This window comes from Neocloeon triangulifer, unplaced genomic scaffold (genome assembly GCF_031216515.1).
Source record: "Neocloeon triangulifer isolate White Clay Creek 2 clone unplaced genomic scaffold, ASM3121651v1 ptg000002l, whole genome shotgun sequence".
In the NCBI taxonomy this organism is placed as follows: Eukaryota; Metazoa; Arthropoda; class Insecta; order Ephemeroptera; family Baetidae; genus Neocloeon; species Neocloeon triangulifer.
This window is the reverse complement of record NW_026775545.1, coordinates 7,262,709-7,290,707: the sequence shown is the minus strand read 5'-3', so window position 1 is coordinate 7,290,707 and position 27,999 is coordinate 7,262,709. Positions and strand designations below refer to the sequence as shown.

The window sequence follows — 27,999 nt, the reverse complement described above, 5'->3', positions numbered from 1 at the left end:
CGCTACCAGTCATGGGGCTGTCAGTGTCGAGCAGTCTTTGCAGCAAAACGCGTCAGCTGGCGTGAGTCGATCCAGTGAAAGTCGCATTTTCGTCCGATCCCGTCGTCCGCCGTGTCCAGCCGCGTCCGACTGCGCGCCCAGTGCCTTGTCTGAGCCATCGGTCGTCGCCAACCACCGTCCTCGGCCCCGATCCGCCGACGGAGAGCGCCCAATTTCGACCACAAGAGTGACGTCATTTTGAAAAACAGCACATTGCTCTGCGCTCTCTCGTGTGTGAGTGACTTTTGTGAATTTACTTGGTTGTGAAGAAAGAGAGGAAGAAAGTGTCCGATTCGGGACAATGGCCGCGCCGTCGAGCAGTGCCCTCAGGACCCTGGCCCTTGAGTACAAGAGTCTGCAGGAGGAGCCCGTGGAGGGCTTCAGGGTCAAGCTGGTCAATGACGACCTGTGCACCTGGGAGGTTGCCATCTTCGGACCACCCGAGACCCTCTACCAGGGTGGATATTTTAAGGTAAGTTTTTTTCCCAGCCTCTTCGTAATTTGTAGTAAAATTATTATAATTAAACATGTTCTGTAAAGTTCTGTAACTGAAAAAAAATTCGATTCAAAAAATTCTTGCTGCAAAAAAAAATTTATTTTTGGTTGGTACGTTCATTTTTATTTTTATTCTATCACAAACAATGAAACAATTAGCGACGTTGACAATTTATTTATTTATTTTAAACAAAAAATAAAAATAAAGATTTTTTTCAATCTTTGTTTTTAAAAAAAGAATCTGTTAAATTTCAAAATTTTGGTATTTTCAAATATTTCTCATTCCGATCGGGTTTGGCTCGGAAACGGCACTCGGTATGTAAGCAACCTTCGCAAGTCGGTTCTTTTTTGTGGCAGAGGCACAAACATAATGCAACATCAGCCGCATTTGCAATATTTTCGCCTTGAATCAGATTCTGCTTGTAAGTGGTTGAAATTGCGAAAGACGAGCAGGAAATTGAATTCGTACGTCTGCCTCAAATATCCGAGTGATTGAAATTTCACATTTTCCCATGTACGTCATTACCCGTATCAAAGTGAGATTTAATAAACAATTAAGATTGATGAAAATACGTAGACAAGGAAAATAATAACAAGGAATTTGACATAATTTACGTCACAGTGACGAGGTTTGATAATAAAAGAGTTTCTCTTTAAATCTTATCAATGAAAAATCCATCATCTATAAGAACAGTAGTTACAATTTTAAATTTTATCTGCGATTTGAATTTGTGGAACAATTTAAATTTTATCTTTAGAAAAAATCGAAATAATTATATAACCTTCAACAGAATGAAGTGTAAGAAGTTTTTAATTCTATCAGTAACATTTTACTTGTCAAAAAATGCTTTACAAATCTTGACGTTATTTGAATTGAATTGTTTTAAATGATTCTTATAGAAAACCGTAGTTTATTTTTTGTTTGCTTACCTTACAACCTTTTATTTTTGAAAAGTTGATATTTAGTAAATTTGTTATAAATTGTTTTTCTCTTGTCAATTTTATAATAATTTAGAAAAAAATCTTTGCAAATTATTATTAAATCGAAAAATTTGCCTGAAAGCTGAGGTTTCTGCTGAAAATCAATACATCCGACTTTCAGCATCCTTTGGATTCCGTGGCCGTTTGATCTTATTGTGCTTTCTTTCTTTCTTTATTCTTTGGTGTTTTTTTTTGTTCTCGAACACTTTATAGGGAAAGAGTGTGATATGGGGTGGAATTCAGAGAAAGATGTAAAATCTTGTCACATGCATGCATCTGGTCTCATCGAGTTGACTTCTCAAACCTTGGCCTCGTTTCAGCAGCTCTGCATGGGCCGCTCGCTTGGGGTGTCAAACCCACAACTCGATGCTGCTGCTGCACTCGTGAACGCATTAAATCTTTTCGAAATCGCTTTCTTCAGAGCAACCCTCTGAGCTATTTTTGATATTATATTGAGGAAACGAGATGTATTCAAAAGTGGGTCAAGAAGCATTATCAATATTACGTGGAAAAAATTTTTAAATTTTATTCCACATTTTCATGGTAATTCTCGATGGTTACATAATATTTGAAAATGCTTTGAAAAATTTATATGGGATTGGGATAGGTAGAACTAATTGTAAACCTATCCGGATTCAACCAGCCAAAATTCAGCCCTTTGTTACAATATTTTGTTAAAATTTGCATCAAAACATAGTTCCGATGCATCATCAGCTACAAATTAGCCGAAGTGATTTTGATGAATATTTTTTTGTTTTAAATTAAAAATTTTTGAGGTCAATTCCATGGAGACATCGTTGGACAGTTTTTTATCGATCGAATTAAAATAATTTTTGGAATGTATGTATGGTTGGTTTTTAAAAATCTTTACCTGATAAAAATGGGCTTAACTGCATCAAATCAACTTAATTTCACAGCTTGACCTCTAATTTGACATTGAACTTATCAAAAAATGTATTGGTAACAATTTTTTTCAATCAAAAACCTCGTTTTTGTGATAAAACAAAAGGATTTCCACAAACTGTTTGGATAATTTAAAATATAATTAATTTTTTAACGCAACCAAAGAAAAATTCCCCGGACCACAAGGTCTCGCATCTGTCTCGTGCGTCACTCTCAACCCTATCGATCATGTGTGTACAATCTGCGTAGTAATTATTTTACCAAACCATTTTCCTCCGTCGGAAATTGTGCTGTTAATTAATGATTTAAGACCTCCGTTGTGGCATCAAGGATAATAGGGAATCGAAACGGCACAGCCGCGTTCATTACGATTACTATTTCATTTGGTTTGCAAACAGCAGAGACGGACCTTGGCACATTTCGCCGAGGCACCTTCTTAATAATTGTGTGAAATGAACGTGCACAACGGCGCTTGCTATTTCCTCGTACACACATTGGTATGTACTTTTCTCTACTCGGCAGAAGCAAAGAGCGTCTTTAGTAATTGATTTATTAAAAGCAACACACAATTTTCTGCAAAATTAAATAATTGTGTCTAGCTTTGATAAATTATTTCACAATGTTGAAAGGCCGATAAAAGTAAAAATTCGATCAGTTATGCAATCCACTCGTTCATTATTGTAAGCTTCTTATATTTTTATATTGTTTTTGACGCACTCTCGAAGGTGAAATCAGGAAGAATGATCTTTTGGTAAACATAAACTGCGCGCTCTCTTTCATTCGGCGCTCTAGTTTTCATTTCTAAAGCGTTTCATTTTCAACGCCGGCTTCACAATTGGATGCGTCATGACGAGATTAAGCGCGATTAAACAAGCTGCTTTTAGTTTCAAACGCAAATTATTGACCTTAAATTAACTGGCATGAAGGATCAAATAATGCGGCGTAGCAAAAGTTTTGAAACCGATTTAAAATTGAATAATTGAACGCAAAACGGAAATATTTGGTTATGAAATGTTATTTCCTGTAAATTGCAAATGTAGCTCATAATTACAATAAATAATTTCATTTTATGACAACAAGTGATTATTTTGGCCTGGAAACGAATTTATAAAAATGAACATACATAGTCTGATTGTGATGTCCACTTGAACCTAGTTAAGCGATCTAGTGGATAATTTTAATAAGTTGAGTAATTTAAAATATTATCAGTAAATTTTGATTTTGTTTTAAAGTTTTGTATCCTCTCTGAAAGTGTCAATAATTTTAGTGGCTGGCAAATTTCTATTTGAGCTTTTGTTTAAATTTCCCTCAATAGATTTAAGATTTAATTGGACTCGCTAATAAATTGGTTGAAACGTTGCAAGTAAAAGTTGTTTTTGGAAAACAGGCCACCATCAAAACAGCTGAAACTCGCTTCCTTTTTTCGAGCCAGCGACCGCGGCGGCTTCCGCGAGTGCATCGGCGTGGTGCGTTAACAGCAGCTGGAGCCGCTGCCGATCAGCTGCTTCTCTCCAAGATTGAGCAAAACCCACTTACGGCCACTTGATATGCATTACATCCTTGCAACCCGCCGCATCTGCCGCCGCCGCACCAGACGATTTATAGTTCATACCCGCAGCTCGTTACGTCTCCTGGTGTGAAATACCGCATCTCTCTCTCTCCCGATGCCCATTAAACACATCCGACCTCACATGCATCAATCTGGCCTATTCAAAATCCAGGCTTGTTTTATATCTCAAAGCGTGTGGGGCTTCGCGGCTTTTCAAGCCGCAAACTCTTTCCTGTTTCCTGCAATGCCAAAAAAGCAGCTTTCCTCTCTCGTCTTTTTCCTTTTGCTTCCACTCGACATGACTTTTCTCGCACCTGATCGCAAGGAACAGGTGGATCACGCAATCTGCAAATTCGAATTACTCTAAATGAGACTAGAAATTTATGAAAAATTGACACCCGACTGAAAGAATAATTTAAAAAAATCATATGGCTCCCTTAAAAGCAAACTATGGTCTGCTTGAGAATAAAAGAGACAGGTGCTTGTATCTGCAATAATAATTTTAGTTAGGACTGAAAGAATGGCTAAAGTTTTTTTTTTATCAGAGGACCACTGTTTTAGGTGTTAAAGTTATTCCGCATTACTTTTGTTTTCACAGAAATTTTTATATTACTCTTTCATATTAATTTCATTCCACATGTTAAATTTTTGATAAACATCATATAAGGCTTGCTTGATGATGCTTGTTTTGCTAACGAGATTATATTTTAAAAACCTAAAAACTTCACGTACCAGAAACCTTGATTCTGAAAAATATTTAATTAAAATATTCACTTAACATTTAAAATAATTTGGAGCCATTTGACATGGCTAATTTATCATTTATCACTATTTTTCTTGTGCTTTAATTTTTTAACATCACTTTTTGTGAATGCTTAAGTAACCAATTTTTTGTGAAGCCTTGAGAAAAGAAAGTCCACTTTTCTTCATTTTTAAAGTTTACGCGTCATTTTTTTTATTATTACTTCCTTCTCTCTCCAAAGGCAGTTCACTCATCGGAAAATTCTCTAGTGCTTCTCAGCTCGTCGTAATGATTGTTATTGTTGTCGTTATTACACGATTTTCAAGAACGCCCGGCCGAAGAAAGAAAGGAAACGAAATGAAAGTTCCTGGCTCCAATGCTACTCGTCGGCAGCGTCGTGTTTCATCCGCCAAGAGCGGCCAAGAGTGACCTTTAAAGGCGGCCGAACGAAAAATAAAAACGAGCGCGTTCCCATCTCGGAGCGATTCGTCATTACGTGTTTCCTCTAAAAACAGTCATTAGGGCATTTCTGTGTGTGTCCCACGGAGGAGTCCAAAGACCCCAAACTTGGGCTGCACGTGCGGGTGGCCGAGCCATCGATATAGGAGAGAAATCAGCGCAGTGCAATTGTTGTTGCCGCAAACAGAGCCAAAAGTTTGGCTTTGAAGGAGAAAACAAAACGCAATGCTTGCCTGCCTGCCTGCGCTCGCTCGAAAACTTCACTTTCCCTTCCGTGAGAAATTATACAAACGCCAGCAGCCAAGTGCACAGTGGCATTATCAGCTCATTGCCCTGTTATCGGCTTCTTGGTACAAAAGTACGCTCTGCACGCCGGAAAATGACTCCGAACCCTGCATGCATGCGTTGATAGTGCTGAAGCCGAATGTGTGTTTGTGCGTCTTATCTGTGCCTTTTACAAAGTTTTGAAAGCAAAAACGCTCAATCAATCATGCAATTTATTTAATTTTTTGGAAATATTTTATAAAACCTTTTTTTTCTAAGTTAAGCCAAATTTATATTTTCTTCAGTGCATACCTACTAACCAAATAATTTTTCTTGAAATTATCGTTTTAGGTTAAATTAAAATTATTAAAATACTATTTTAAAAATAGGTACAAAATAGGTGGTATAAGATGGAAAATATCAAAATTGATAATTTTAAATGGGCGGAAATTAATAAATATTTTCTTCAATAAGTGATTTTTCATCAATTAGGGTACTTTATAGATAACTCTCAAATTGATCCTAAAACCTAAAAATCTTGTGTCTTGGTTTTATAGGTGCATATCAGTTTATTTTGAAAAAATTACATTAATTCGGTGATCAACTATTTCTCCCAAAAAAATATAGTTTTTTTTTTTTAAATATATTTTTTATTTTGTTACACATATTGGAAGCCTTCCAATGGAAGGTTTATTAAATCTCATTGTTATCCTTAATGTGTTACTGCTGGAGAATAATGTTCAGTACTTAAATCAAATGAAAATATTTTTAAAGGAATTTTCAAAACTTCATAACTCAACAGAAATTTCAACACAATTGCTATTTATTCTAAAATCAACTTCAGCATCAAATTATTCAAATCTTTAATTAAAAATATGTTTTAATCAACTTCAGATAGACTGATCGATCGTCAGGGATGTTGAAATTTAAACCATTGCCGATTTCATTAACAAATTAATTAAATCGAGCCATCATGCGGCAACCTCCCTTTCCAAAAGCATCGCCAAGGCGCTCGGTTGCTTCAGCTCGGGCGGTTTCGCATTTTATTATAATTTATTGTCTCCGCTGCGGAAGGCATTCTTGCTTGCAAGCAGATTACGCAAAGTCGCACCTGCACAATCGAACGCAAACAGCAAACAATAATATAAAAAAAAATGCCCGCATGCATCGCAGATTGCACCGAGAGGAAATTTTTTCTTCTCCCAGCGGTGATAAAACATGTAATGAGTTTTGCTGCACGATTGCAGGCGAAGGGCGCAAAACATCGATTCATTGGACGTGCGAAGGTTGGCCGGAAGCTGACCTGTCAGGGTCTTCCTTGGCTACCGTTCTCGTGGCGGCGGCGCTCAGGAAGCCAATTTGGATGCCGAGAGTGAATGGACCCCTGCAAGATTAAGTTTTCGCGCGAGCGAGCGAACTTCCATACACCAAGGTTGTGACTTTGGAACGCCTTATATGGGCGCCGAAATGCTGCTATACCCTATATATAACTTCAGATACTGCTGGAAAAAGACTTAAAGTTTTCGTTTGCGGTCTTTTCAGGGTGAAATGAGAAACGAAACACCAAATCCGTCGGCGGAATTTCGGTTGAAAATGGAAACTGCGGCCACGTGATGTACAATCTCTCTCGTAACTCACTGAACATTTGATATTCCATTCATGTCTAATTTGATTTAATTTGTACGAAAAAAAAAATGCAAAATTTGTAAGGGATTTTGCAGTTTAAATTTTTTGAACACATTTTAAAAACTCGGAAAAATTCCGTGTACTTTAAAAAATTCAAAATACACAAAGTTTTGCAGTTTTTTAAAATTTTAATTATTTGTCCTTGGAAGAATTAACCAAATTTAAATCAGTTAAAATTTATATAATAACTGTGGATGTTTTTTGTTTACAAAGAAAACCATCATTTAATCGTCTTCTTATGTTAATCCTTTATGCTCAAAATAGCAAAGAAAATGCCTGAAACTGTAGATTTTTCTACTTACATAATGGACCTTCATGTACTTGATCAATGTTTATTTATTTATTGTTAATAGACTAGACCTTGGTGGATGGATTATTCAAATGGTCTTTAACTTATCAATTCTGTGATCTTCTGATTTTAAAGTCCCATTATATGACTTGTATATTCAAGGGAGAACATTTTCGTTTCCTTCGACTAAGCTGAACATCGATTTTCGCTCAGCACTTGAGCGATCATTACACCGATTTGTAGAAAACACAGAGAGTCACCAAGGTCCCCGCGGTCATGAATCGTGAGCGTGCGTCCAGAGGTTGCATATTATTATAATGTGCAAATGCGCGGCGCCGCGTGGAGAGCGCAGAGCGAATTCATCAGAAGCGATTTTTCGTTCCCAAGCCTCAAGAGGGAAAACAACGGCTCTCTCGATTATTCAATGCGATAATGTAAATTACGCGTGACCTTAAGGGAAGTATAATGTAATGTGTTTATTGTCCAAGACAGCTGCGATAGAAAGCTATAGGCCGGCGATTGCGTGTAGTATAATGAGTGGCCCTGGGTAGGGCGAGAGAACCAGCTGAAAAGCAGAAATTATAATATGCGAGAGTAAAAAGTTGAATAGCACGTGAGGCAAGCGAGAGAGAATAATGTATAAGTGTCGTTCAAAGTGGAAATAACAATTAGCACTATCTCATGTCGCACGCTTGTCAGCAACATAGGAAAACCGCGATCTTAATTTATGTGCTATAGAATCGATGTGGAACGCCTTGTTTCTGCGCTGCATCACAAATCGCACTTCTTCTTACAATGTGTGCAAATTGTCACCATTTCTGTGTCTACAACGACACTGTATCTTATTCAAGGCTGAAATCTACATAATTATTTATCGTCCTGTCTGATAACTGCTGAGAAATCCATATCTGTGCAAAGAATATCAATAACAAGCATCACAGTTTTATTATGCACGTTTTTGCAAAAAGTGCAATTTTTATGGAGTTGTGATGCAAAATAAATTTCCAGAAATAACTTTGAGAAACCTAATGTTCAATTTTTCATTGATTTATGTTAGAAAATGGGTTGAAACCAAATTAATTTTGAATTTCTGTAAACGTCACTAATACCTTAAAGGTTAAAGAGGCTCTAAAATCAGGGATTTTAAAAATTAAGGCTAAATGCCACTTACCGTCTGGCGTTCAAAGTATCGATTGAATTTACAAATTTAATTAAAATACAATAATTAAAATTACACCACGTTTTATGCAGGATAATCCCAACAGCAATGTATATTTCTTATAATTAATTTTATTTTCAGCCTAATTATAAATTTATCAGTGTTTTTTTTTAATACTATTGCAAAAAAAGTGCTATTTCATCTGAATATTTAATAATCTGTATTTTTCTCTGTTCACAGGCCCACATGCGCTTCCCACAAGACTACCCCTACTCTCCCCCAAGCATTAGGTTTCTAAGCAAAGTTTGGCATCCAAACGTCTATGAGGTGAGTCCCTCTTTATTTTTTTCTCTCAAAAATAGTCCCTTCCTTTTTATGGTTATATTCGGAGGATGGATCGGCTGAAGCGGGTTTATACAAAATGCCATGCAAGCGAGCCATTGTCAGTCTGTCGATTCTCGGCCGGCGCTGGAGGATTCCGTGGAAATGCTCTTTATGTGACCAGCTCGGCGTGACGTCTCCTCTATTTGCTCCGGCTTCTTCTCTCTCTCCACCCAAATCTTATATAATAATTTGTCACCCGCGTTGCCGACCGACGATTGCTGCATTTTGCCTAAACTAAATCTCCGTGTTCGTGGCACGTACGGTCCCGACTCTTTCGGCTCCGCTGCTCGAATAATTCACACCTCCTGCTTGGCTTTTTCAACAACTCGGCGTGGGGGAGAATTTTGATCAGCCTTCCTGCTGCTGCTGCTCTTTCCGAGAGAGAGGCTGTTGTGCAGCTACACGCACATGAATTGCGTAAAGCACCCTTTCCCTAACTGGCATGAAATGAGTTAGCGGGATAATGTTGTTTTCGGTGAACACTCCCTATCCAAGTTCAAGAGGATCGTCATGTAATTATTCGGGGTTGGGAATTGCGGCGTGTTGCTTATTTCAGAGAACGAGATTTGCTAACTTGCCGTCTATTTAGACACGTGGAGGAAATCATAGCGGTGGAAATTTAAGAATTTAGCTTTCTCATTTTTCCAGAAAGACATTGACTTAATATTTTAGTCATTTCATTAATTGGATTTTTTTATAAAGAAATAAAGAAAATAAAGGTTTCCAGCAGGCCAATTTAAAAAAATAAATTCACTTCTAATTTGTGGATTCATCTACATTATTATTCTTAAATCTTGTGTGGTTTTTTAAACACACAAGAATAAATTATGACACCTTAATTTACACGTAATATTAAATTCAAAACACATAAAAGAAAGCAAAATCATAAACTCGGATCCTTTATTGCCCCTTTAAAGACCTTAATCGCCCACTTTTATCCGTCAAATTACTTTACGGCGCCTTCTCGCCCGCCCACGATTCTGGGAAACAAGTCCCAAATGAAAACAAGGAAAATTGTGATCCCAGAATTTATTTCTCCTTTCCCTCTAAGAAATATTACGACTCGTTCTGAAATAAATAGGGAGCAGAAATGTGTGCTCATCAAAACCTCAGAAAGAATCGAGTGCTCGATCTTTGGCCAATCGCCAAATCCAAAACGTGAAACAAGGTCGTTCACTTTCGACAGCTGATCTTGCGACTGATGTTTTAAATAAGGAAAATTTATTTACACAATAGCTTTAATTAGCCTGTTATATAATTTTCTACTTGCAAAAATTTTAATTCATGTTAATAATTTCTTTTCAAATTTACTTCTAAAAATATAATAAAGTAAAGACAGAAAGATTCTCTATACAGTTGGCTGTCGTTTGTATGCAAATTTGGATTATATTCTCTGCGCGTTCTCTTTACATTTCAAAGAGGGAACGAATCATGCAGTGCCACAATTGTGCGCACATATGAGAGGAGCATCTTAACAAGAGAGGTCAATTCGCCGCGTTTTGTTTCTGTATAGCTGCTTTGCGATTCTTGCAACTTGTGCCGCGTGCGCCGCTCGCTTGGCACGTTAAACCGTACAGTAGCAAAGTGCACGTCCGCACACACACACAGGGATAAGCTGCACAATGAGATGCGGAGAAAAGAGGCAAAGAAAACGAGAAGCGCGAGGAGGAAAACGCAAAAAGTCGTGCGCGCTCAATTGCCGTCGGTGCTGCTGCGAAATCGATCCAATAAAAGAAGCCAAAGCCCTCGGCGCGCCACGAAAACGCAATTCTTGCACTTATTTGCTACAAAATCTTGTGAATATATTTCAAACCCCACAGCTTGTTATAAAACAGTTAGAGATTTAAAATTTTAATTTGGCACTTATTACAATAATAATAATAATAATAATAATAAAAATACAAAATAATTTGGACATAACGGAAACTAGTTTGCTTTCATTGTCAGATAATTTATTTTACACAATTTTATTAAATTATTTTAATGTGCTGAACTTTATTGTTTGCCTTTCTCTCCTGTTGTTTTGCAAGAGCAATTGAACGGCACTACAATTGCACACTTTTGCACAACTCTCTACTTATTTTTGTCCCGTTAATTTTCACACACAAAGATTTGCTTGCACACATTTCGCGTGCCGTTCGCCGTTGCTGCGTGCGACGCGATGATGAAAATAAAAGGCCGTCGCCAGAGTGGAGGGTCTTATTTGCTTATTATTATTATTTTTGTTCCTCGAGCTCGCTCGTCATTTCCCATGCGGTGCTCTCTCGCCTGCCTAACTAACTTCCAACTAAAAATAAATTGCTAGCTTGCCTTCTTTCTTGTTGCCCGACATATATATTGTTATTTCGCTCATCACTAGCAGAGTTCATTAAACTTTGCCTCATTTTTTTCATGAGCATCAAAGTGCGTGCCATTTTTTTTTTAATTCATATTTATCCTCGAATCATGATGGAAAATCCTGCAACCCACTGGCTTTTGTGCAATTTAATTGACTCATCGACGATGAAAAGCCTGCAGTTTTGCAAATGGGATGAGGGTTCTGCAGACAATGAAAGAAAGAAAGCACAGAAAGAGAAAATAATTGTTTTGAAATATACGTTTGCCGAGTGGCTGGGTTTATTGCTGACTTTGCAAGAAATATAACGAATTGTTCATGACGTGCTTCCTTGTGGTCTCGACAATGACTGCCGCAGGATGTTTCTCCATTTTTCTTTTTGTCGCCTAGGCAATAAATTTCGAGCACAAAAGATAAAGATCTAGTCTTATTTTAAAGCAAAGTGCCTGTAAATTAAAAATATTTATCAATAATTTTAAAAAGAAATACAATCTTTTTAGTTAAAATAATTAAAGAAATTTTCAACAAATTAATTTCAAGCTTTGCTCTTTGTTAAAATATGAATGCTGTTTAATTTTAAACCCAAAAGTTATATTATTTATTTTTTATTCTGTTTAAAAATTTGAACTTTTTAATTTTTATTCAATGCTAATCAGAATACAGAGTTTGACATTTTACGGTCGAGCTAGTTGACGGCAGGTCAGTGGCCTGCGCCGGCCGCGTGTATTAACCGTGACCAGTCAGCTTCGTTTTATTGCACTTTCCTATGCGCCGCGGCCGTTTGTGTGCTTTTGTTTTTTATTATAATCGCACCAGCTGGAGGAGAGAGGAATGAAGTTGCTGCTCCGTCTATCATCAAATGACAAAAGCGCATGTTTCCATCTCACAGACTGGACGTTTGATGCTGTACTGCATGGAGAAGAAGCAGCAGGGCGGCTTCATTAAATATTTACCGCCAGTGTAACGGCGGCTATTTCTGCCCGAGTGGCTCATTTTCGCCGTGCTTGGCCGTTTCGTCGCAAGAGATGTGAATCAGATGCCCGTCTTATGTTTTCCCTCAAAGTAATGGCAACTTAACAGTATTCTCAGTTAGATCAAGATGATTTGCAACAAGAAGATTTGCCTAGAAAAGAGGACAATAGAATTTTTAATTAAGAATTTTAAAACTATATTTTGTTAAAATTAAATGTGACATAACTTAATCAATTGAAAACTTAAAAATTATATTTATTCTAACCAATTTTTTCAAAATTTTCTAAAAACAAAAACTTTTTAACTATTTTATTTTCTTTATATTAATTAATTTGAAGTGCAATCGAATTTTTTTTTAGAATTTTTGAATTTATATATTTTACTGGCACCATTCAAATTGTCAAAACTTTCACTTTTTTTTTTAATTTTGGAAATGAAGACATAAACTTTAAACTTGCCTGATGAGAATGCGCCCTGACAAAAGACTTTTACCACTGGAATAATGAGGTATTTTTGTAGAGGAAAATATTCCAGCGTCGTTCCTTTCGCTTCTCTGCACGCATTGCGCTAACACAGGATGGATTTTTTTACTTTTGCCCGACTCGCCCGCCGGTCGCTGCGGTTCAACGCTCCCAAACCAAAAGCTAAGGAGCGGGACCTGTTGGTATACTCAAAAAGAGCACGAACTGGAAACTGCTCAAGTGAAAATAAAAGTAATTACATGTAAATTATTTACTTATAATAATGAAAAATATTCTGAAAATCAAATATTTCAAATAATTTGCACTAAAATTATGATTTTCTAGTTTAAAAAAATTATTTAAAAATTGATTAAATTACTTTTTTATAGTCTTTGAGCAAAATGTCTATAATTCTCATTACGAGGCCGCATCCCTGCAATGCATCAAAGTCACCTCCAAAGATGATCGATTTGCTCATCCGAGTCCAGTTTCAGACTCTTGTATATCAGGAAGATAAACACGCCGATTAACATCTGCTTTGATAAAAACGGCACTAGTGGTGCGTGCGAAAGAATCAGCCGTGCGTGCGCGCGTTTGCAAATAAATAAACACATAATTAGAATAATGCGATTACGGCGGCGAGTGTGATGTTGCACTTGACGCTAGCTGCACTCGACAGATCCAGTTCTTTTTGGTCCGAGAGGTCTTGCAGAAAAAAAAAAGAAAAACAGTGTCACTCAAACGTCGGTGCATTTTCCAGCGGTTCGCCTTGCACGCGCTTGAGAAAAGAAAACCTACCTGACCAGGAATAATTAAATTAAATTATATAGAAAAGAGAGAGAGAGATGAACTTCGCAAGAATCGTGACTCGGCTTTAATCATGTGCAGATTCGCATTGTCGCATTATTACTGAGCAGCGGTAGCTGATGATGGTATATGAAAGTTGATTGACTTTTATTTTTCTAAATTGGAAGAGACAGGAGTGGAAACCTGAGGTGAATTATAATGAGGAGAGGAGAATTAGTTTGCCCTACAATTGGAATAATGGATATTTACAATTTTACTAAAATTTGATTTTTTTTTTAGGGTCAGTCTGTTGTATTTCTATGCAGTTTTTTTATATTCACTTGTACTTATGGCAATTGTAATCATTCACAAGACCTTCCTGATACCTTCCTGATATTGATAATAATTTTTAAATAAATTTTCGTTATTATAGTCATTTGTTTTCAATTAATTATTTTTCATTTGTTTTGGAATATAATATCTTTACTCTTCAGGTATCTAATTCAAATTATTATTATGAATTTCCCATAAGGTCAAGCTACCAACCTAATTAGGTGATATAAATTTGATTTCTTGATATGAATTTTCATGAATATATCCTGTGGAAAATTCTCCTTGGAAATAAGTTTAATTCCATGTTGAAAATTATATTTTATGGCTTAGACTTCATAAGCTTCATGAGGAGATTCAACTTCTTGCCCTCCAACGACTTTTCGCCATAAACTCTCAATCGATCATCTGCTTTTTCCCGCAGCTGAAGGGTCATTGGCGCTGCTCTTTCTTATGTGTGTGGGTCTTTGACATGCTAGCCCAGCCGGGTAATTAATCACGGCAGATTATAACCAAGAGCCAACTTTTCCGGCGCTTTCGCAAACAAATTGATGTGCAAAGGGAGGCTGCAGCGCACGCGTGCGAAATTTATTCTCGGTCTTTTTTTTCTTTTGATTAGTCACATGTTCAAGTGCGTGCCTCTCTCTCGATTTAGCCAAGCACCGGTGCGGTTTCAATGCAGTGCTGTGTGTGTGTGTTTGGTTTTGGTCGATAAGGTGGTTGCTTGCTTGCTTTGCCGCTCGTTTTATGATTCACCTGCACACTACTTGCGTTGACTCATGTTTTTTTCTGGCGAATTTTCGCCAAGTTCCTGCAGCAGCGTCGCATTGCGGGAATTAATTTTTGTCATGCTGAGAATAATTTAGCATTCGGACAGACGTGCACCGACGATTTTAAAGCTGAAACAAGTGGATGCATAAATTCTGAGAAATTTTTCGACATGCGATGCTTGCTGCTGCACGCAAAGAAAACAAGAAGTTTTGCGCTTTAATGCAAAAATTGCATAAAAAATCTTGAGACAGCTGATTTACCAGGAAATTATATTGTATAATATTTTAACAACAAAAAGAAAAAAAATCATCATTTTGGTATCTAATGATGTTTAGGAAAATAATTTTTTAAAAGACACTTTTAAAATCTCTTCAAGTTTTTGTATAAAAATTTCCTATACAAACTTTATTTAGTCAGAAATCTAAAACACTAAAAATAAGGAGTAATACGTGGTTTTTAATCTGAAATTTTATATCACAATATCACTGAAAAAATCTCAAATATATATATAAAAAAAATTATGGAGATTTTTATTTTATTTGATCAAGTTTAACTCTGAAACTTCATTATAACTTTTGGGCTTTGTTAGCACATTTTAATTTATTTAAAACCCAATCGATAATCATAGATATTAAAGTTCGTCACCTTAATGTACCAATAAAAATGAATTTTTTTATTTCATTAGAAAAAAAATGAGAAAATAAAATCAAACCGACTGTCTGTACTGCCTGTAATTAAGCGCTCGTCTTTACAGATATCGGATTGGAATTGCAATTCAAGTAAAATTTCTTTAGGTTCAAAGAATCATTTCTTTCACCTTTTGACCCGTCAATTAACAATTTGAACATTTATCTTTAAAATCACGTGCCGAAACTTTGAGCTGACAAAAGTCAAAGTCAGTTCAAAAGTCAAAGTATTGCGAATCTTACGGCAACCGTACAGTATCCTTATCTTTTCCTCTAAAGTGGTCCTCTCTCGTCACGTGTGGGAAAGTCCGGACGGGGAATCGCAGCGAACAAACCACCTGCTCGGCACTCCTGAATCACCGCTGCTAAAATTGCTAATTTCCTCCGTCATTTCCCGGCGGGCCCTGCCACTCATCTCGCGGGTGTGGATCGCACAGGTGCGGAAGGGTCGTCGCTCGAATGACCCCAGAGTATGCGCAAAAACAGCAGCTTGTTTTCATTTCCCATTTCCCCAGCTAATTTCGCGCTTTGCGATTTCCATACCTAGCCTGTTAATTTTGATGTGCAGTGAGAGACGGAAAGAAATGGAACGGATTTGGCACTACTGCGATATCCAAAATAAACATGGTGATGATAAAGACGATTTTCGCAAAATGACCTCCTTTCTCGCTAAATTGATATCACTAAATCAACATCGACCAACCTGGTCAAATATAAAAAGATATGTGGTGCTTTTGTCAAAAAGAAGTAGTTATAAAAATCAGCAATGAACAAAGGAACGCTAATTTTGAGTTCTGCAATTTTTCATAACAATTTACAATTTTTATATGAAAAAAATGCTGATTCTTGATCAGGAATTTTTTTTTCTTTAACAAAAGTGTTTTGAAATAAAATTAAAATAATAACTTCAATGGAAATGAAGATTCGGGCTTTTCCTCGTTGCAAAAAAATTGTTTTTTATTCAAAAACAAATTTTGCTGATTTTTTGTATTTTTTCTTGCTCATGAAATAGGGTCGCAGACCGTGACCGAAACTGGTAGAGCCGTTTGTTTTTGAATAAAAAACAATTTTTTTGCAACGAGGAAAAGCCCGAATCTTCATTTCCATGATCATCTCCTCGAGTGTCAACTTCTTCAAACAAAATAACTTCAATATCAATTAAATTTCAACACAACCAAAATTCACTTATGTTTAGCTTTTTAAAAATGAAATATTTTAAAATTTCTGCTTGAATTTCTTTCACTTCAGTTTTCCCAAACTGACTGAAAAAAAAACCAAGTAAAAGTAACCTTCGTCTGAAAGTCTGATATTGGCAGACCACAGCAGGTTGACACGTCTCGTGAAATGCGGAGCCTCGAAATTCTCGCCATGTGGGCGAAAAGTAAACACGCCAGCAACTCGTCTCAATTTGGTCTTTATTATTTTCCCGTCTTGACCTTGACCAGAATCGTTTGTCAATTAATGTCCAACACGAACCGACCAACCCTTTTTCCTCCAAATCTTATCGGACCCTCTCGCGTGCGAATCGCCTAGGCATGAAAACATATAACCGTTTTAAATAATGTACAAAAGGCATCGATTCTCCGGCGGAAGATCGCGCGACCGTGACCTGGCAACGAAAACTCCTTCGCCCATATCTGGGAATATGAATTTTCTTATTGACACCAACAATTGTCGCAGCAATCTTCGCTGCTGGCGAAAATGAATCAATGGACACAGCAGCGAAGTGAGAGAGCGGACACGTGATTTCCCAAGCGCCTAAATTTAGCCTCGGCTGACGGCAATGAGCGCAAATTCTTTCTGCGCGCCACCAAATTTAAGTCGTGAGGAATAAATAAAGCGCATTTTCGAGTTGAAACGACGCACTGTGTGATGTTTTTAAAACGAACACCTGCGTTTAACATTCAGTCAGATCGACGCGGCGTTTCCTTTAAAGGAACAAAGTTGATGCACAATTCGTCGGCCATTGTCGCCGTAAAGGTCACACACTGCCGTGCGAATTGCGTTGTAATTGCGCGAGCACGTTTAAGTGCTGCCGCGGGCAGATTTCAATTTTTTGCTAATTAGTCCTCAAGTGAATTAACAACGACGTAAACCGCCAGACATTCCTCGATTTAGAAACTAAAATTGCTTGTATTGGGAATTTTAATTTTTAATTTAAATATTTATAATTTATTTCATCTAAAAATTGTAAAATTTATTTAATTGGCTTGCATCATTAAGTATTATTCAAGATGATATGTTTTCCTCGATGAATTTTGATCATTTCTCAGTAACTAAAACGCTCTTCAGTATTTGAATTAATTTCCTAAAAATATCTTCCAAATTTACATTTTTTTTTTCTCACAAAAGGGAAGAAAATCTTTACATTATTTTTTGCAATTTTCATTTATTCATTGGGGGTCTTTTTGATCTTGGAAGTTTTATTTCCAAATCTTTGCTAGTGGCGTTGCCTTTTTGACCACCCATTTACAGTAATTGTTTTTTTCTTGATTAAAATGTTTGTGACAATTTGATTTATAAACAACACCACAATCACTTTCTAGTCTGAGGTCTGAGTCTCATTTTTAATTTAATTTTAACATCAGTAAAAGAGATATATTTTATTTATTTATTATATTAATTGTGTTCACAAACAATTTTTAGAATATTTATAGTGTTTTATAGAAAACCTACTAACAATAAATACACTCTTCAGTTAATTGAGGGAAGTGATCAACATGAAATTAATTTTTATTTTTTACATTCGTGCATTACTGAAATATTTAATAATGAATTCTCATTAACCGTTTTTAATTGGGACGAATCACTTAAAACTTGCAAAAATTCTAGAACTGCGCACGGAATTTCCTTTTTTTTTTCAAATCGTGCCAGCTGAAATAAAAAAGACCTTGTGCACGGCCGGTGGATGTACTTGGAACAAGACTCGAGATGCGCTGTGTGTAATTATAATTGCCGTGCAGCAGTCAAGTAAAGCGGCGAGAGGTCGTTGCCTCCCCCGAGATATTCGCAATCAGCAGCGGCGCGTTTTATTTTTTCAAAAGCGACTCTGCGAGTTTTAATTATTTGGCCCGAGATTCAGCCGCATTTATTTTCCTTGCTGCGACGACACGTTTGCTGCTTTTCGAGTTATTATTTTTTTTTCTGGCGCGCGCGAGCGACGGAGGTCTTCGCCATTTGGCGGCCGTGCAGGTTGCCGCTTTTCATTGTGAGAGCCGTGAATGCGAGGCAAAGGTCACAAACACACACACACACTGACTGTGAGCGCTGCTTTGGCGCCGACCTTGGTGCATTTTTGAACGCGGGCCACGAGCACAAATCGATGCAGTCCGACTGAAACTAAAAAATGTATAATTTCTTTCAACTGGATTATAATTATATTTTGTCCCAATGTTCTATCAATAGTTCACTTCCCATGAGCGACATTGAGATTTGAATTGCAAATTTCAATAGTGTTTGAATTTGTTTGCACACCGGCAAGTCAAGTAGGGTCATCTATAAATAAATTTAAAAATCCAATTAAGTACTTTTTGTAATAGACCATTTTACAATTATTAAAAGTGTATAATTTCTATTTGAGGTAATTTTTGTTAAGAAAAAAATTTTCTCAGTCTGAAATGCCTAAAAACAAAATATTTCTATGTTTTAATTGACAAAGATTTTTAATTCTTAATTTCTACTTTTGAATAGGGTAAGAAAAGTGACTTGACCACCCTTATCATTCATTTTATAAAAAAAATCGAATAATATCCAAGCTCAAATTGACCATTTTTTAGTGATGCTGGTTAATTAATCACCTTAAGATAAATTCTGCATGAAGAAATTCAGCTATATAATATATTGTGAAGTTGCCAATTATCAAAAAGCAAAAATCCCCTATTAATTAAATGTTGATATTTTCCCTAATTGTTTAACATCTAATTGTAAGATAATAAATTTAAATCCGATTGATATTATAATTTCCAGATATTGTCGTTTATTAATCTAAAAACTGCATGCAAAATTTGTTCTCCCATTTTGCTTGAATTTCATATTATTAATTCTTTTATGGAATGATATAAAAACAATGGAATTGAGAAAATTCTAGAAAAAAACCCAATAAATACATAAAAATAATAATTACATTAGGCTTATCAACAATAATATTACTCAAATTTTCTTACTTCGTCATTTTATTGTGCTAAGAATGTTACTGAGTTTCATCTTAAGGCTATTGATCTGTAGTTTAGGCTTGTTGTCGTCGGCGGCGTCCGGAATTTCGCTTTTCACCTCCACGTGTTCAAATTTAATCCTTTCCTGGTCGTCGTCCGGCGGCCGCTCCTCTTTGTCATCGTCCTCAGGTTCCTCCTTCACTTTCATCGATTTGAGCATTTTCTTTCGCATTCCCTGGATAATACTGGTTTGGCTCAGCTCGGAGATTTTGCGCTTCAACGCCGTGTTTTCCCGCTTTAACCGCTCCACCTTCTCTCTTTGTCTTTTGTTGTAGGTAATGAACTCCTCGTCCAAGTCCTCTTCCTCGTCGTCGTCCTCCTCAAAGTCCATTTCCTCTACCTCCTCGGACAGTTCCTCAGGAGTGGCCAGCTCGATGTTAGGCAACCAGTCTACCGCACTCGTTTCCTCCATTCCAGCTGGGAAACCTTGAAATGGAAAATTGCATAAATTAATCACATGAGCTCATTTCCAAAATATTTCTAACATTTTTATTGCGAGGCAATTGAATTTAACTAAAAATTACAAAAAATTAAACCTTACAAAGTTTCAAAATTTAAACTTTCTAAGTAAAAATATTTGATTATCAAAATTAATTTATAATTTGGCCAATAAATCAGTATTTTTCTTTTTCATTTTTTTTAAACATGTTTTCCAGAAAAAAAATATTAAGGGACAAAAAATTTGGGCCATTTTGCTTTCGGATTATTTTCATTATTTTGTTGAAATTCTTCTTTTAATATTTTTATTTTGAATTTTTTTGTTATTTCACCTTTTAAATTAAAGTTTAAACCAAAAAACTAAAAATTACACTCAAAAGGAAAAAGTGAAGTATTTAATAAATTTGCCTTTCTGTACGACTAGAAACAAATTTAAGCCAAACTTTGGCATTGCAATAATTTAAATGGTCAGTTTGAAGTGCAAGTCCGCAACAGGTCGTCCGAGAGCGGCGTCCAGCGACGCTCCTCGGGCCGTTGTTGCGAGCGCAGCAGCTGCGTGTGTCGCTTAAGCAGGGGGCCCACCTTGGGTGAAGTGCCTGTTGCAGACGAGGGCCGTCTCAGGGTCGGCGTGGGCCGCGTACTTCTTGATCCTGCGCAGCCACAGGGCCCTGCGGAGGACGCTGTCCGAGTTGAGGTCGTCGCCGAGGCGCGCCTCGGGCACGCCGAAGAAAGTGGGCCGCTCGTCGGCGTCGTCGGTGGCGGCGCCCGCCGTCGGCGGCGCCGCGCCGCCGTGCACGCAACTCGGGATGCAGCAGCGCTGCTCGGCAGACATGTTTGCTCTCTTCGCCTCCTCACAATCGACGGCCGAATCTGCCCTTTTTCGGCGGCGTCCGCGCGAACAGGCAGTCGGTCGTTGTTGTTTTTGTTTGCTTGCTGCGTCTCTCTGCTTCGGCCAGCGAACGCGGCGAAAGTGGTCGCCAGTCTCGCTCCACGGCCGCACGCCAACGACACCTACCGAACAATTTCTTTAATAATCTTTTATAATAAATTTACATGAAACAGATTCTAAAAGATATTTTTTTCAAATTCAATAAGAAAGCTTTTACTTTACCACTTTTTATGTTTGATTATTTTATCTGCATCATTCAAATTTTATTTTATTTTAATTAGCAAGTTTTAATTAAAATTAAGGACTTTCATATTTTTAATTCTGATAAATTGATTTTAATTAATTATAATGAATATATCCCTGGGTATAATAATTTTTAATTCATAGCATGCGCAAATTAACTAATTAGCTACAGATTCAGAAAATATTGAAGAGTCACAATTGAAATCTATTCCTTTCTTTATATTTTTTACTTGAACTAACAATAAGATTTAATCTATTTCAAATGTCAATAATTATTATTTTCTCCATACAAAATTATTTTTTTTCTTTAATGAGTGCAAAAGTTTCAAATGAAAAAAAAAAACAGCATGGATTTAGGGCCCAATTTTAAGAATAAATTGCTCATTATTTCTCAAACACACAATCTCCAGATCTTTAAATATATTCTATTTAACTCTATTATTGAATATAATACTGATTAAAAATATGCATAATTATTTCTACCAATAATTGAATCTCAATTCCTTCTGTTTCAGAATGGCGATCTTTGTATATCAATTCTGCACCCTCCTGTTGACGATCCTCAGAGCGGAGAAATGCCTTGCGAAAGATGGAACCCCACACAGAACGTTAGGTAAAAATCTTTTTTAATTTCTCAAAATGATATCTAACATTTTTACTGCGTATTTTTGATTCATTCTTCATTAATACATTTCTAAAATTTCAGAACCATTCTGCTCTCAGTGATTTCATTGCTGAACGAACCAAACACATACAGTCCAGCCAATGTCGATGCCTCGGTCATGTACCGCCGCTGGAAAACTTCGGATGGCAAAGACAAAGAGTACAAGAACATAATAAGGTATAATTTTCCATATAAAAATCAAACTTTTTTTTGTTTAACTCTGGATTTGAAAATTGCTCAGAATTAAATTTACATTAGAAAATTTTTAAGGAAGGTATCAAAATTAGTTTAAAATAATATGAATTTCAACTTTTTTTAAGTCAATGAGGGCGATCCAAAAGGCTAACTTGACCCTGGCTAAATTAACCTGGCCCGGGCTATTTTAACCCGCCATTCAATTTTGCTGGTTGGCTAAGTTACCCCGGGGCTAAATGAAGTTAGCCTGGGCCAGGTTAGGCTTTTGGATCGCCCTCAATATTTTGAATTTAAAAAAATTGTATTTAATTTAATAAAAAAGAGCATTTATTATTTTTTCAACAAATTTTAGGAAACAAGTTGCTGCCACAAAAGCGGAGGCGGAGAAGGATGGTGTAGTGGTGCCTACCACGCTGGAGGACTACTGCATCAAGACGCAAGTGAAGCCGCCGCAAGAGAGCGCCGTCGACATGACCGACTTCTATGACGACGATTACGACATGGACGACGATGATGGCGACATGTCGGACAACGGGGACGACTACGAAGATGACGACGACAGCGGCAACGGCGAGTCATGATCAACGACTTATGAAGAACTGAACGCGCACCCTTGTACATAAACAGTTACCCCCGCCCTCAGCCCCATCAAGAAGATGAACCAACCAGATACACAACAAACAGGATGATAATAATAATTAAAATGAGAAGATGATTTAAGAAGGAACATGAATTTGGTGTATGCGCGCCTTTTAATTTTCAAATTTGAGTTCTAGAAAAAAAATGCCACAGACTAATTGTGCGCCAAAACTGCCTCTGGTTATTTTTAACTTTTGCATTGTTAGATATTTTTGCTTTTCCTGATTCACCGAAATAAATCAATTTGTGGCTTTTTTATTTTTAATAACATAAGCGAGTTGGAGCTGGCACAAACTGCTGGTTGTGAATCATATTTTTCTCCGCTTGTGCAGCCAGCGAGCCTCGCCGTAATATATCAGCCGCTTATACCTTGACTTTCATAATATTACTTTGTGAGAATATTTTTTTTTCAGCATGCGTACTTTATAATTTTTGTTTGATGGTGTATTACGAGAATAAGGAAATATGTGAGATCTCATGATAAATAGCTCATAAACTAATTACTTACAAGAGACAAGTTATATAATTTTAAATCGAGCGCGCTCTTTTTCTTTCCTTGTGTAAAGTGTAAGCAGTAATTATTTGAGATCAATCAACATGCGAAAATTATCCTCCTATGCTTTTTTTGTGCTGGAGTTTTCTTTTTCAGGGAAACTCCTTTTTTGAGAGAAATAAATGCGTGAGATTATATAATTATTATCAAATAGTTTGTAAATGGAAGAGTGTATGTTTAAAATTGACGATCATCCAAACAGGTGCTGCAGCCACCAACAGAGATTGTGGTCCAACCAGTTAAAAAGAAGCACAAAATCGAATTCTCCTCCAACAGCATGTACGAATTTCTGTGTTTTAATTAGATGTAAACGATGGTGGTCGAGTGTAAATAAAAGTAATATTCATTTGTAGGTGGTAAAATTCATCACTGTATTTTATACCTCTAATGACTATTGTGGTCGGATAATGCTGATGGACTCTTCATTTACACGAGTGTTAATATTTTATTTTGTAATTTGATTGAGCGAATCAATTTATGCGTTAAGCAGATTCAAGAACAATCGTGTTTCGTCGGCACCATTTGCTTTGCAATCCTTAAGTTTATCAGAACTGATGATGATCGTTTTGCGTTATTATTAAGAATATGACTTCTGCTTCACTTGTCCTGTTTATTTTCATGGTCGTCGTGATTATTGAATGTTACTTTTGCTAAAGTTATGTAGCTATTTTCAAGCATGAAATAAATTGGTGGGTGTAGAATAATAACCAACATTTCTTTTATTTATCCAAAAAACATTGCTGGGTCTACAGTTTTTATGAGGACAATTTAAATATATTCATTTAGATTTTTTCCTATATTTAAAGTTGTATTACTCAAATCAAGCAAAATAAAAAATCCATAATTTTTTGGATCAAAATAATTAAGTCTGGCTTTTGTTAAATCTATAGTGCTTTATTTAAAATCACAAAATCAAATTAATACAGAAGTGCAATTTTTACATGAGAAAATGTCTCTCTTTGGGCACTCCTACGAGTAAGTTGTTCTTCGGAGTGCAAGTTTCCGGCACCAGTCGGGACATGTGCACCCGATAGCCGGCCTCCTTGGCCTGAGTGCACCGATCCGTGTCGATGATAGCCATGCACTTCTTTCCTTGGTTGGTTTTGTGGTTGTGTTCGTCGTGCGTCTGGTCGGCCGAGTGTCCGATCACAAGGTAATCACGGAGAGTGAGAGTCGTGTTTTGGAAGAGAGAACTGCGGGGGTAGCTGAGCTGGTGGTTGTCCTGCACCGAGCCATAACAGCAAGGGCAACTGACAAAACAGGCGCCCTGGTGGATGCACCGCTGGATCACAAGGTCGGTTGCAACGCCACATGCGTGCAGAGAAACGCCAATATCGAAAGGGCCCTAAAATATGATTGAAGAAATTCAAAATTAATAAATTTAAATAATCACAGAAATTTTAAGCTTTTAGAATTATGTCTGCAGCTTTATTCAAATTACAGCCCACATATAGGGCCGCCTGGGGTTTGGACTTCGGAGCATACTTTCTTAATGATCGTTTTGCACACTTAATATCCCAAAGTGGAGCAAAACCCAGAAATAAATTTCACAATTTTTTCAGACCGTCGCTTTAACTTTACTTAAAACTGCAATGGATCCCAAATTATTCATAATTCCTTATAAGGCACTTTTTTTTGTAACAGAACAAGAAAAATTAATTTACTTTAAAGTAGTCCAGGTTGCACTGGTAGAAGGTGACGTTGGACAAGTTAAGTTTGTTGACACGCAGCCTGGCTCTCTTCAGAGACTCCTCCTTGTTTTCGAGCAGAATGACAGTGCACCTGGGCAGGAAATGGGCTAGGATGATGCCTAAGTGGCCGGCTCCGGAACAAAAGTCCACAATCACGTCTCCGTTCTGAGCGAGTTTCAGGGCCGCCTTGGCCAGGTTCTCCAGCTGCTGCCCCTTCCGCTCAAGACGGGATTCCAGCAGCTGGCCCCCCTGAGGGTTGGCCTCCTGGGGAACAGCTTCCCAGTCAAAGGAGACGTCAAATCCAAACGGATTTGATTCATACTCAGGCGCAACAGGGACCTGAAATGAAAACCACAAAAAAAATGTATAAAATCATTATTATATTTAATTAAATAAAATCCAAGTTATTTATTTCATATTTCCAGTTTGAAAATTTTAAAAAAAAATTGTAAAAATTGAAAAAAATTTTGCGGACAAATATCTAAATTGTATGTAAATTTTAAGTTCTATATTTCAGTACCTTGAGGAGCGACTCATCAAGTTCGTCCTGTCTGGTGAACGTCCTCGCCTTGGACTTGTACCTTCTGGGATCAGATTTGTACAGACTCTGGTTGGGCACTTCTGGAACAATATACTGGACAAACATGGAATCCAACACTTTGCTCTGAGGCCGGACGACCACTTGCTCCAAAGCGTCCTCCACACCCGGCTGCTGCCTCATCAGGCCAAGCCATTTGCGCACCAGGGGCAGATGTTCCTTCAGATAAACGCTGTCCACAAAAGACAGCAACATATGGACGCAGGGAAGGATGATCATATCGGCCAAGGTCAAGGAAGGGCCTTCGGCAAAGCAGTGGTCCAGTTCCGAGTCTGCCACCTTTGCATGGTCCTGCCGCACTTTGCGGACGTTGTGGATTCGAAGGGGCTGCGACATGTGGTGTTCGAATCTGACAAGGTCTCGGGGAAAAGTCACTGGAGAATGGAAACAAGGAACCTGAGGAAGTAAAATACATAAAGATTTAATAAAATAAAATAAATCATAAATCCAATAATATTTTAGTTGGCTAGAATTTACGAAATAAAAAAAAAATACAAAATTCTCTTCCCAAAATTTGGGCTGGAACAATTTATAATTTTGCTTAAAATTTTTAGCAAAATTGTTGCTTTGTTAATCCATGCAATTTCCTTTAAGTTTTATTTCAATTTCAAACAAATTATTTTTGAATAATTGAATGATAGCAATGTCATTTTAATATACATAAGAATAAATAAGAATAATTAAAATTTTCATCTTCTTATTTGCTCAGTGCAATTAATTAAATTTTATTAATATTTAAAATCATGAGTTCCAATGAAATATAAGATAATTTAGTTCAGGAAATATAAATAAATTGAAAATAAGAAAAAAGTAAAATTTCAAGTTTTTTCTTTTTTTCGAATCCTCTCCTAACCTTGAGCGTCTGCTGAGTAGCTGCAATGATGTCCACCTCGCAAAACCTGGTCCATGTACTGGCCTCCGCGCACGCCATCAAACAGCCCTCCCTGAATCCGAGAAGCGCCCTGGAAAAATGCCCAGGGTGCTCCTTCAGGGTGCTCTTGACCACTTGGCGCAGGACAGCGCACAGACCGGCCACGCAGGTCTTGTCAGCGCCAACCTCCACAACAGGCAGGATGCAGTTTTTCGCACAGGTCGGCGCGTCCTCTAGTTTGGTGACCTTGAAAGGGTGTCTCAGCCTGGCTTGGAAGCCCTGCTTTTCGGAGGCGGCGCTCGGAATCAGGCGCAGCTCGACCGCAGGCGATTTGACAAAGTCGAGGATGAAGAGGCTTATCAGGGTTTGCAAAGGGACTGTGACTTTGCCACCGAGAATCGGATCCGAGTAAATTTCAAGGTAAAGGCAGTCCATATTTTTCATGATAAATTAGCAGGGCGAAGAAAAAATCAGTTTAAACTCCTCGAGCAAGTTGTCTCTGTATCCGTTGGAGCATTTCTTGGTCCAGCAGTTTTTGTCGGGCGTACACGACGAAGTACGAGAAAATTCCGGCAAGAAGCATCAAAGCCTCGAACGTCCAAAAGTTTCGCTCATCGATCCAAGTAACTCGATCGCAACTATAAAATTTAACGAAGCTTGTCAGACAGACATAATTTTGTGAATTATAATTTATTAAATTTGCAGAATAAAATTAAAAAGAGACAATTGCATTGATTGAACCCAAACTAGCTTCGAAATTTCCTTGAAATCAAGTGGCCAAAATAAGATCTATAGCTCAATCATTATAATTAGAAATAAATTCAATAAAGAGGAATAGTATGGTAAATTATAATAACATTAAAATTTCAAATGTTACAAACGTACGCTCTGAAAACCTTTCCAGAGATGGCACAAAGGATTGTCTCCTTGAAACCGGTGGCAATGCAAGCAGGCTCGCTTTTGCTGGCGACCTCAAAGTCTGAAATATTTTTCAATATCAAGATGATTAAATTAAAAATGAGATCAAAACTAACCGCCGCACGGAGCACAGTCTTTGACGATTTCAAACTCTTCGGTTAACCAGCAACCATTGCCCCTGGACGCGTTTTTGTGCGACTGCCGCGAGTGGTGGTGTCCGCTCTCGGACGTCCAGTAACTTTCGAAGATCAAAACAAGCAGCGTCAGTCTGCAAAAATTAACAACAATTGATATTTAAAGATGAAAGTCGACGTGAACATTGCATATTTTTTTTTATCCTTACCCTCCCAAGCAGATTATGGCAAAGACCATTTGCTTTTTAGAACAAGATTCTATCATTTTTCGTCACAGCATCCGCGTGGTCGGTAATTATGTAAATGCCGATAAAACTGCAACGATGATGTATTTAATTCTGCGAAATGCAACGTGTATTTTTTGTGATCGACATCAATGTTTACAAAAGATACCCACCCTTGATGCCCACTTCCAATTCCAACAGGCAGAGACATCTGCTGAATGGGAAGCAAAATGATAAATTCAAATAGAAATCCCAACCACACGCAGAAGCGTTTTCATTGGTATTTAATATCAACTTAAAAATTTGAGACAATTCGATTCGACTTTGACATTATTTCATTAAATTAAATTAAGCAACTCTTACTATCCCCCCACATAAAACATTCTATTTCATTTTTTAATGCTCAAAGATATTATAATAATGCAAAATATCAAATAATT

At 37.2% G+C, this 27,999-nt stretch overlaps 3 protein-coding genes across 3 annotated transcripts; 1 reads left to right on the top strand and 2 right to left on the bottom strand.

Moving 5' to 3' along the window:
• Positions 1–4: 4 nt before the first annotated feature.
• Positions 5–23,830, top strand: LOC132205438 (ubiquitin-conjugating enzyme E2 R2). Its single transcript, XM_059634484.1, has 5 exons — positions 5–511; positions 8,807–8,893; positions 21,588–21,685; positions 21,779–21,913; positions 22,284–23,830. Exons 1-5 carry the CDS (start codon positions 341–343, stop codon positions 22,510–22,512), a joined length of 720 nt encoding a protein of 239 aa, XP_059490467.1. The 5' UTR covers positions 5–340; the 3' UTR covers positions 22,513–23,830.
• A 170-nt stretch (positions 23,831–24,000) lies between these two features.
• LOC132205436 (glutathione S-transferase C-terminal domain-containing protein homolog) lies at positions 24,001–26,727 on the bottom strand. Its single transcript, XM_059634482.1, has 4 exons — positions 26,266–26,727; positions 25,335–25,808; positions 24,788–25,153; positions 24,001–24,468 (listed from the first exon to the last, which is right to left on the bottom strand). The coding sequence occupies exons 1-4, from the start codon at positions 26,725–26,727 to the stop codon at positions 24,061–24,063; spliced, it is 1,710 nt and encodes a 569-aa protein (XP_059490465.1). The 3' UTR covers positions 24,001–24,060.
• Positions 26,728–26,758: 31 nt separating this feature from the next.
• On the bottom strand, positions 26,759–27,746 carry LOC132205439 (protein JTB). Its single transcript, XM_059634485.1, has 4 exons — positions 27,545–27,746; positions 27,318–27,469; positions 27,169–27,262; positions 26,759–26,921 (listed from the first exon to the last, which is right to left on the bottom strand). Exons 1-4 carry the CDS (start codon positions 27,598–27,600, stop codon positions 26,759–26,761), a joined length of 465 nt encoding a protein of 154 aa, XP_059490468.1. The 5' UTR covers positions 27,601–27,746.
• Between the last annotated feature and the right edge of the window lie 253 nt (positions 27,747–27,999).

Coding starts and splice junctions, on each gene's coding strand:
- LOC132205438 (XM_059634484.1), top strand. CDS start 341: ATGGCCGCGCCGTCGAGCAGTGCCCTCAGGACCCTGGCCCTTGAGTAC. Junction 21,686..21,778: donor AACCCCACACAGAACGTTAG/GTAAAAATCTTT, acceptor CTAAAATTTCAG/AACCATTCTGCTCTCAGTGA. Junction 21,914..22,283: donor GAGTACAAGAACATAATAAG/GTATAATTTTCC, acceptor AACAAATTTTAG/GAAACAAGTTGCTGCCACAA.
- LOC132205436 (XM_059634482.1), bottom strand. CDS start 26,727: ATGAAAAATATGGACTGCCTTTACCTTGAAATTTACTCGGATCCGATT. Junction 25,154..25,334: donor TTGATGAGTCGCTCCTCAAG/GTACTGAAATAT, acceptor TTTTCATTTCAG/GTCCCTGTTGCGCCTGAGTA. Junction 24,469..24,787: donor GCAACCTGGACTACTTTAAA/GTAAATTAATTT, acceptor ATCATATTTTAG/GGCCCTTTCGATATTGGCGT.
- LOC132205439 (XM_059634485.1), bottom strand. CDS start 27,600: ATGATAGAATCTTGTTCTAAAAAGCAAATGGTCTTTGCCATAATCTGC. Junction 27,470..27,544: donor GCCATAATCTGCTTGGGAGG/GTAAGGATAAAA, acceptor TAATTTTTGCAG/ACTGACGCTGCTTGTTTTGA. Junction 26,922..27,168: donor TCTGGAAAGGTTTTCAGAGC/GTACGTTTGTAA, acceptor TAAATTTTATAG/TTGCGATCGAGTTACTTGGA.